The 9,964-nt window shown below is 54.4% G+C and overlaps 1 protein-coding gene across 2 annotated transcripts; it reads left to right on the top strand.

Moving 5' to 3' along the window:
• The first annotated feature begins 718 nt into the window (after positions 1 to 718).
• Positions 719 to 4,899, top strand: Msx1 (msh homeobox 1). 2 transcript variants are annotated; one of them, XM_028882361.2, is made up of 2 exons: positions 719 to 1,420; positions 3,708 to 4,899. In XM_028882361.2, exons 1-2 carry the CDS (start codon positions 952 to 954, stop codon positions 4,148 to 4,150), a joined length of 912 nt encoding a protein of 303 aa, XP_028738194.1. In that variant the 5' UTR covers positions 719 to 951; the 3' UTR covers positions 4,151 to 4,899. The 2 variants fall into 2 exon arrangements, with proteins under 2 accessions (XP_028738194.1, XP_028738193.1); XM_028882360.2 differs by having other exon boundaries at positions 3,699 to 4,899.
• The last annotated feature ends 5,065 nt before the right edge of the window (positions 4,900 to 9,964 follow it).

Genomic DNA, 9,964 nt, shown 5'->3' with positions numbered 1-9,964 from the left:
GTAGAGGTGTAACTTTCTGGAGAAAAGTCAGGAGAGAGGGTACATGTTTGTATGAAAACTAAACGCATTTCCCAGATCATGTTACATGCTCTTGCACCCCACAGAACCAACAAGGCCCAGGCTTCCTTTGACAAACTTTGTTCAGCCGTTAGAAACAAAGGCTCACTATTACCCCGAGGTAAAACTTTTTAAGATTTGAAGTACACAGGACATGTAGGATTTTTTTTTTAAAGAAATAAATTAATACGATCCCTTTCTACTGTTACAAATAACTATGACCATTCAAAACAATTATAAAAAAAATTTGTAAGGGAACTGGAGTTCGTGGTAGAAAGAGGGAGATGCAAAGGGAAGGGGGTCAGAAAGAAATAGCAACAGACCGTGAGAGAAATGGTAGAGGAAAGAAAACAGGAGGGAAAAGGAAGAAACGGGTAAGGAACAGTGGGGGACGACTAGGGCAGAAGAGAAGTGGTAATAAAGGAAAGTCCCTCTGCAACTCGGTAGGATCCACCTCTAAAGGGACCCAGTCGGACAGATGCCCACCGGGCGAAGTCGGGCGGAAAGGCTCCCCCGGTGCTCTCCTGCCCGGAGCGCCCCCAGGCCCGGCGCGCCTCGGGACAGGAGCGCGGCCCAATGGTTCTCTCCGGGCCCGCCCCCTCGCTCGCTGATTGGTTGCTGCCGCGCTGGCCTTGCCTTATTAACAAGTTCTCAGGGGAGCAGCGGCGGACCCGGAGCCGGCGAGTGCGCCCGGGAACTCGGCCTGCGCGGCGTAGGGATCCAGGCCCAGCTCGCCGGAGCTGGCCTTTGGGGGAGCCGCAGGAGGCTCGCGCGAGAGGGCCGGCCGGGCCAGGGCCCCGGGAGCTCGCAGAATCCGGCCGCGCTCCCAGCCCGCCCGAAACCCATGCTCCAGGGCTGGCCGGAGCTGCGGCTGGAGTGGGGGTCCGGCTCTGCATGGCCCCGGCTGCTGCTATGACTTCTTTGCCGCTCGGTGTCAAAGTGGAGGACTCCGCCTTCGGCAAGCCTGCAGGGGGAGGCGCTGGCCAAGCCCCCAGCGCTGCTGCGGCCACGGCGACCGCCATGGGCACAGATGAGGAGGGGGCCAAGCCCAAAGTGCCCGCTTCGCTCCTGCCCTTCAGCGTGGAGGCCCTCATGGCTGATCACAGGAAGCCCGGGGCCAAGGAGAGTGTCCTGGTGGCCTCCGAGGGGCCTCAGGCAGCGGGTGGCTCGTTGCAGCACTTGGGCACCCGGCCCGGGTCGCTGGGCGCCCCGGACGCGCCCTCCTCGCCGCGGCCTCTGGGCCATTTCTCAGTCGGGGGACTCCTCAAGCTGCCAGAAGATGCTCTGGTGAAGGCCGAGAGCCCCGAGAAGCCAGACCGGACCCCGTGGATGCAGAGTCCCCGCTTCTCCCCGCCCCCAGCCAGTAAGTAGGCAGCCCAGGATGGAGAGCGAAGGGGCCAGGAGGGGGTGTGGGGCCCGAGGGCGCCAGGCCGCGCGCCGGCGCCGGCTTGTCTCGGGCGTCGGCGTACCTGCATCTGGGTACCTGGAGGCCGTGCAGAGGTTGCGTTGGCGGGGAGGAGGCCCTTGGAGCCTCTTCCCACTCTCACCCAGGAAGAGAGTTAGAGGCCTGGAGCGGGCAAACCTCTTAGTCCGTTTTCGCGGGCTCCTGGCCCTGGCGTAGTGCCGCTGAGCGTGTCAGCTCATTTGTAGCGCGCGGGTGTCCGTACACCCTCTTATTCTTCCGGTACTTAGGACGCCGAAGGTTCCCTGATCCTCCACCTGACCCTAAACCCAGTTATTTTGCACCCGACTTAGATGGGCCCAGCGGCCAGTACATCCTCTCTCTGCGGAGTTTCACTTTCTGGTAGTAGACTTCGGTAAATCCCCTCTCTCCCTTAAAGAACCTCTCCGGGGTTCCGAAGCTCTGCAGAAGTCCTCCCCCACTCATCAAGTTCTAAGCAGTTAGTTGGTGTTCTGGGCGGGTGGATGATTTAGCAAGAGGGGACAATCGTGGACAAGTGGAGGGGGGCGGGGCAACAAGACAGCCAAAAGGAGCTCCCCCTTAATCGCTTTGCTAGCTCCCGAATATGTTGGACCTAGCCTTCAAAGTCGACCCAGCAGCCAGTGGCGTGTTCCGGGATAGTCCTAAATCCTCGTGGCCCTCAGGCGTCTTTCCCCAGCGAACCCGCTCGAAGATATTTCAGGAGCACGGGAAATTCCCAAGTTTTCCTCGTTTCCTCCGATTATTTCGCACTATAATAGCATTGCAAATTCAATGGCATGATGCTGAGGAACGATTTTTATCTGGGGATTAAACGTCTTTGAAAAGACAGCCCCTCCCCGGGGCCTGATGGTTGGCGAAGGTGGCCCAGAGCTGGACTATTGCTGTTGACCAAAGTGACATTTCCCTATGAACCCTCCCTTCTTTCGAGTGGCCTGGCGGAAAACGAGTCTGGGGCCAGCTTCTTTCCGGACACGCTGTAGCCTGAGCTGGGGAAGAAGGGGGATGTTAACTGGAAATTTCGTTTGACTCACATCCTAGTGGTCTGAGGGCCCAAAGGGTTATTATTATTGTTTTTTTTTTTTTTTTAAGTGCCAAGAAGTGCATAGTTAGGCAAAACCCGCATGGTGAGATGTCCTCAATTTCAAATCGCTTTCTTAAAGGAAAAGCTGCTGCAGAGGCAAAGCATCCTCCTGGAGACTTAGGAATTTGGTTTAGAACTTCAGCCTCTAGGACCCCAAGTCAAGGCACTCACTAAGTGGTGTGTGTGTGTGTGTGTGTGTGTGTGTGTGTAGTGTTGTGGGAGGGGATTGGTTGAGGCTTGTTTTATCCTGCAACAGTGTTGTCCCGCATAGCAGGGGTGATGGAGGATTGAAACCCAGTCCCCTAACTGGGCCTGCCCTTCACACAGTGGCAGCACTCTGCTGAGATTTAACCTTTACTGGGAAAACTAAAAAAAAAAAAAAAAAAAAAGACAAGTGGGCATCACCCGTCTCTTGAAACTGAGCTATGTTGGAAAAGCTATCACAACCCCCCCACACACACACATTATGCTTGGTGTGGTCCTAGAACCCAGGCACCGCGTTAGGAGAGACTGTAGGGAAAACCCGAGAGGATCTGAAAGGGCAGCACGTCTAGATAAACAGCCTCGTATATATTCTAGAATTGTCACGGTGTGACCTCTTGGATGGCTCTCTTCTTTTGATTGGCCCTAGAGCCCCGTGGAAGCTTGCTGTTTGATAGAAAGCGTGGAATTTCAAGTTCCATTCTATGCCGATGGCTAGCACCAATGCAGTACCTTTGGTGGGCACAAATGCAACTGTGTGCCTCAAGTATAAGACCCAGGATGACCCTGGGCTGGGCTTAGGGCCCCTGAATGTTTTATGGCCCCCTTAGCATTCATCTTCTCTCTGTGCTGTAGCCCAGAAGAGGCCCCGGGTGGGGAAGGCCTGACTTTAAGATAGGTTGGCACTGTCTGTGCCCCACTGTGGTCCAGCATTGAACGTGGTTAGATTTCACCTGGAATCTTAGTAAGGCAAGAACTTCCGCCCTACGGGGCTTGGGTTACATACAGATGGAGAAAATATTTTTCAAATGCTCCATAGGGTCCAACATAGAGGTGCTTGGGAGAAATCAGAATCTGGAACGGTTTCTGTCCCTTAGTAGTACACTCTTAACTCCTTGCCTTTTTCCTCTCCCGGCCCCCTAGGAAGACTGAGTCCCCCGGCCTGCACCCTACGCAAGCACAAGACCAACCGCAAGCCGAGGACGCCCTTCACCACCGCGCAGCTGCTGGCTCTGGAGCGCAAGTTCCGCCAGAAGCAGTATCTGTCCATCGCCGAGCGCGCCGAGTTCTCCAGCTCGCTCAGCCTCACCGAAACGCAGGTGAAGATCTGGTTCCAGAACCGCCGCGCCAAGGCCAAGAGACTGCAGGAGGCCGAGCTGGAGAAGCTGAAGATGGCCGCGAAGCCCATGCTGCCGCCCGCCGCCTTCGGCCTCTCCTTCCCTCTCGGCGGCCCTGCCGCCGTAGCCGCGGCCGCCGGCGCCTCGCTCTACAGTGCCTCTGGTCCCTTCCAGCGCGCTGCGCTGCCCGTGGCGCCCGTGGGACTCTACACGGCCCACGTAGGTTACAGCATGTACCACCTGACATAGGTAGGGTCCTGAATCGCCTCCCTGTGGTGCCACTACCCCGCCCCCAGCCACTTCTTCTAGAAGCTGGAGTCCTTCCTAGGAAGCTCCGCTGCCCAACACCGCCTGCCCCTTCTCTTAAAACCCCCTGCTTCAATTCCTCCGGTTCCTTCCCACTGTTCTCCAAGTCTGATCCCATCTGGGGGTGGGGGGGAAGTGGCTTTCGGAAGGGGTTGGATTCTTCGAGAGAGAATCTCGATTTACACCCGCGAGTTATAGATGTGGAAATTAAGGGCACAGAGGCCAAGAGATTTATCCGTGGTCCCCGGCAGAATTAGAGCCGGGGTTGAAGGAGACTAGAGGCCAAAGGGACTAGAGGCCATGACTCCATCAGCTGCTTCCGGTCCTGGAACCAGGCAGGACTTGCGCAGAGAAATTGCTGTTTGGTGCTTTGGGAACGAACACGGTCCTGTAGAAAGCAAGGAGCCCAGCTCCTTCCACAGTCAAACTCCAAGAGCTTTAGCCGCAAAGCATTGCTCTGAGGGGGCAGGGCGCGTGCTGGTGCTTTACGAAGGTAGGTTGAAGAGAATTTCCCAGGACCAGGCTAAAAAAAAAGTAAGAAAAACAAAATCTGTTTCTATTTAACAGTACATTTTCGCGGCTCTCGAACATCCCTTTTGAAGGGATCGTGTGTACTATGTAATATATTGTATATTTGAAATTTTATTATCATTTATATTATAGCTATATTTGTTAAATAAATTAATTTTAAGCTACAAGATATGATGTCTGTGGATTTAGTTGTGTGTTTTACTGGTCCTTCTTTCTCTTCCCATTTACAATTGCTTTCCAGTTTGGTGGCGGGTTTACATGAGCAGCTTTCAAAGGCGCCAGGAAGATGTTCAGGAATCATTTTGCGGGGTGGGGTGGGGCACACAGGAGAGATTTGCATTAACACAGTCAAATGGAGAATTGGAGCAATTACCTAGGATAATTAGGCTCAATTTTCCAATTCACTTTAAGCTGAAATCGACACTTGCTCTTTTCCACCTATAACCGACTCTTTTTTTCCCTCCTCCCCTTTTAAACTGTCTATGAGAACAAAGTGAATTGGCCCAAACGGTTTGATGTCTGTCAACAGCTAATCCAGACAATTCCTGCGCCCCTCAAACCTGTTTTTCCTACTGAAGGGGGTGGGGTGGGGGGTCTCTAAACAGCCACCAGGCAGACACACTCTGTGGAGTTTCATTTCGAGCTGCCTGAAGAGCTTTGCACAGCTACCCCAGCCTCTGTTACAACGCACAAATATCCAGGGATACTGAAGAGTACAGAAAACCCAAGGCTACCGGGGACCTGGGCCCTGCTCTCCTGCCCTCTTAAACGGGGTTTTCCCTTTATGTAGTCAAGTTCTGGCTTCCAAGAAAAATATATTTGAAATATATAAGTGCAAGTTTAATTTTCTGAGGGAAATTCTGCAAGGATGGGAAAGACAGAAAATGACCCCTTGGGAAATGGAGCCTATTATTGCCCCCCACCTCTTTCTCTGGTGTAGTGACCACCCCTTAAGTCTCACCAAATCTACGTGGTTCGGGCCACCAGTCTCCCTCTGGTGGGAGCTTGAGTATCCAAACTCCATGCAGGAGAGTCCTGGGCAACCTGAGTCCAGGGATGTCAGGAGGGGGAACCCAGAACCCTAGTACCTGGGGTTGGGCTTGAGGGAGATGTGGAGATGTCTCCATGATCGAAACGTAGCAACTGCTTCTGGCTCAGGGTGGCCAGGGAATTACATGAGACTAAGATTGGGGAGGGGGGTAGTTGGAAGGATTCTGCACTGGCCCCAAGATACTCCAGAGGGACCTTGGCCTTGGGTCCTCCAGCCTGCTGTTGGTGGACTTAAGATTCTATGTTTCTGGCTGTTTGTCACACCCTCCTCCCTAAAAGAAGGACAAGTTTAAGGAGCTTTGTCATGGAAGGACTTTGGGGAGTGACTTTGAGTCTCTGGGCCTCTGGAAGCCAAATCCAGGACCTGGGTCATGATGGAACAATTACACCTACAAGGTTGACTTCCCACCCCACATGCCCTTTAGAGGCACTTGGAAGCTACGGTGTTCCTCTGCTTCTGGCTGTCAGTCACTTAGATTATGCAGTTTAGAGACAGTTTAGGACAGTTCAGTAGACCCACTGAACCCGAAACGTCCTGACTCCCATGTTGAATCTCCTAGGTTCCTTCCTAGAAAGCCAGTGGAGATGGTTAGGTAGACAGTGGTACTTAGTCTGTCCCCGGTGGATCGAGGTGGCTGCGTGTTGGATCCTGCCTCAGTGCCTGGGTGCCCTTTTTGTAGGCTGTACCTCAGCTTTCTTGCTGTACCTCAGCTTTCTTGCCCGGGGAAGGGGTCCTGGTATCCTCATCATCCTAGCTTTTAGAATTTGGGTAAGTGTTAACCTGCTTGGCACTCAGGGCGCAGAAGATTCCCCTGGAGCCTGCGTTTCCAGCGCGCGCCGCTCGTTCTTGGCGCAGAAAATCCTTTCCCCTCACTCAGAATAGAGGAATGGCGGGGCAAGATCCCGTGTCTCCTCCGGCCCAAGCTCCCGGGCCTCCTGGCTCCTCTGAGTTTAGCAATTTAGGGTCGAGGCAAATTTAGAGCAACATAATTGCCGTAATGAGCAACGGTTTGCGTTCTGCAGACGCGCCATGGCTCCAGCGAGGCGGTAGCTGCAGGCGAGGCGGGCGCGCCTCCTCTTCCCCCTCCCGAGCCTCCCTCGGACCCCCGCCCGCAAGCACCGTGCCCTTCGGAAGCAGTCTTGGGCCGGGGTTTCCTTCCACTACTGGGTCCGTTCATTTCTTTTTTTCTATTTTTATTTCTTTGCAGTTAGCCCTTTCTTTGCACATCTCGCTTTCTAAATCTCTTTCTAGACGGTTGGGTACACAGAAAGTGCCCAATAGATGTTTGCAGTCTCTGAGCAGCCCCCTGGATTGACGTCCAGTTTTCGAGGCCCCTTTAAATTCAGTGCAGCAGAAATTTGCGGCCGGGAGATGGATACCGCTTCTCACTGTCGGTTCTGGGGCTGAGGTCCTTGTCTATTCAAGCGAAAGTGATGTCTGTAGCGGTTCCTCGGCCCGGTTCTTTAAGGATCAATTTCCTGATCTAGTGGTCTAACAAGTGGTCTCGATCGCGGGAAATGAGGGTCACCACCTAGGGCCCTGAGGTAGAAGAGTCAGTTCTTGGAACTTACTCGTTGGACATGTTGCCTTGTGTGCTGGCGGCTTCACTTTTCCGCTCAAACCTAGATTTCTATAGCCTTGAACGGCTACTGCGGCCCAGAGAGGTGACAGGACACACAGTTAATGAAGAAATGAAACAGGGATTCGATCTCATTTCATTAGGTACCTACGCATTCCCGAGTACCAGCCGGAGTCTCTATAGCTGAGGGGCACTGAATGCCATGACAGTTCTCGCACGAAATCCGAGTGTCCCGGGCAACCAGCCACGGGTGATCTGGGTTCCAGTTGTGATTTTAACCCCTTTCCCATGACCAAAAGCAAGCACTGTTCCTAGGGTCGTGAGAGGGACGTCTTCCCTGCCCTGCAGGCCGTCTGCACCGGGGTTTTCATTTTGTTGGAAAGATCACGGAAACCCAGCCTGCAAATTCCGTTTCTGAGGACGCCACAGGACTAGAGCTGCCGGCCCAGCGTGGTAGCTGAGGCGGAGAAGACGCTGGTCAGGGCAGGGGCCTTGGGGGCACCAGAGCTCTGGGCGTGGGTAGCCAGGCTGAGGCGGTCGCGACCCGGGAGACTGGGTGGGGCTCGCGTTCAGAGCGCCTGCTTTCAGGGTACTTGGCTCGGATAGCTGATCCTGGGCGGACTGTCCAGGCCGCGCAGGAGGCCTATAGATCCAGCGTCCCATCGTGGGGACCCTTAGTGACCCGAGGTCCCTAGGTGAGCCCGGTCGGTCCAGGCCTGCGCCCTGCCAGAGCCATCGGGGGCTCAAAGGGGAGCCGGGAGGAGAGGCAGCGGTCGCCTTTCAACTCTTCGGCTGGCGCCGGCCTGGCCGGGTCCCCGGGGCCGCATGTCCTCCCCGGCTCCGTCCTGTCCTTCTAGCTGCTAGCTCCTCCGCAACAGCCGTCCCTCAGTCGGGAGCCACCCGGAGCACCTGATCCTCAACTACCACAGCCAAGTGCCCACTCTCCCCCATTGCACCCCAAGCTTGCACCCCAGACTCAGGAGATCCCTTCAGCTCCGCTCGACAGCTCCGGTTCCCGGCACACTTCGGCCTTGCAGGGCCCTGGCCACAAGCCCGCCTGCCTCTGCCACAGCGCCACCCCGCGGCGACAGCCGCCTCTTCGTAATGTCAACTGCCTACAGTCCCCTTGCCCGCTGCACGCGGGCTCTCTACACCACAGGAAGAGCCTACAAAGTGCTTGTGCACACACGACCCCCACACATCTACACAACACACCAGCACCCGCCTTAGCAAACACACAAAGCCAACACGTGCATCGCAGACGCACAACTCAGACCCCCCCCCCCACATGCCCAACACATGAGCAGCTATCACACACCACATTCCCAAAATCAGTAGATGGCACATACACTCCAACAAACACACAACCATGTGCACAAACCCAACACACAGCCCACTGACACAGACAGACAGCCCCACACAGCCGATAGGCCTACACGTTATACACAAAAGACCCTAGTTCATAGAAGCTAACCTCACACTGTCAAGGCCACCAACTAACGTCCATAGAGAGCCAGAGGCTTACGATCTGCTGACAGAAACACACTACCTTGGAGAAAAGGGAGAGAGGAGAGAGGCAGATCTAGATGGAGGGGAAGAATTCCTGAGGAATGGTGTCTGGAGAGACCCAGGGAGAGGCACAGCAAAGCCTGGCAGAGAACGGAGAGTGGGTCTCAGTGGGAGATGCGCAGATCACAGCATCCTAGGTCCTGGGCGCAGGCACAAGTGTGAGCACCAGAGGAATGCAATGCAGGAGCTCGTATGTGCCTATGCACTGGGGTTTGGGTCCTCATATACATATGTGTACATAGTCAGTTCTAGGGTGCAGAGCTTTCATGGGGCTGAGGGTGGGGGGAATGCTGGGGATTACTCTTCTGAACATCAGGAGCCCTCTTCTTCCCCAGAGCAGAACAGCTGCTCTGTATTTGGCAAAGCCTCTCATGTCTTCCCAAGCAGGGCACCCAAGGGACCTGACTCTGCTCAGGTTTAGACAGAACCCAGGCCCAAGATCTGGAATGTCTGTCCAGTATCCAGCCCCTGTCAGGCAGGCACAAAGACATGGGTGCTGCTAGGAATGGCCAGAGTACCACTAGGTAGGTACTGCAGTCTGTTGATGTCTGATTGCTGGCACAGAGCTGGATTGTCTGCCTGCACTTGCTGGCTTTTGACATTTGGAGGCTGTGTGATTTGAGACGAGTTCTTTAACTTCCCTGAGTCTCTTTTCCCCATATACCAAGTGCAAGGTTCTCCTGTTTTCTAGTGGTCACAGGAACAACATGAAAAGCTCTGCAATGTGTTTGTCCCCTTAAACAACAAATATCGATCATGGGTTCTTAACAGAGCAGGTAGAATTATGTCCCAACCTCCCAGGAGACCTCAAAGAGCCAGAGTATGCTGACCACTCAGGCCATGGGGCTCAAGTCCAGGCTTGTTTCCATCTGGATGGTGACCTTTATCTAGCAATTTACTATGTCTCATGGAAGCTCTGATTGCACCCTGAATGCCTTTGTGTATGGTCTAGCACATCTTAACAGGTGCAATAAAGAGTTGCCTTCGGGCTTTAGTTAGGAGCAAATTTAAGGGTCTGCCCTCGGTT

This window comes from Peromyscus leucopus, chromosome 10, assembly GCF_004664715.2.
Source record: "Peromyscus leucopus breed LL Stock chromosome 10, UCI_PerLeu_2.1, whole genome shotgun sequence".
NCBI classification, from domain to species: domain Eukaryota; kingdom Metazoa; phylum Chordata; class Mammalia; order Rodentia; family Cricetidae; genus Peromyscus; species Peromyscus leucopus.
This window is presented reverse-complemented; position numbering and strand designations above follow the sequence as displayed.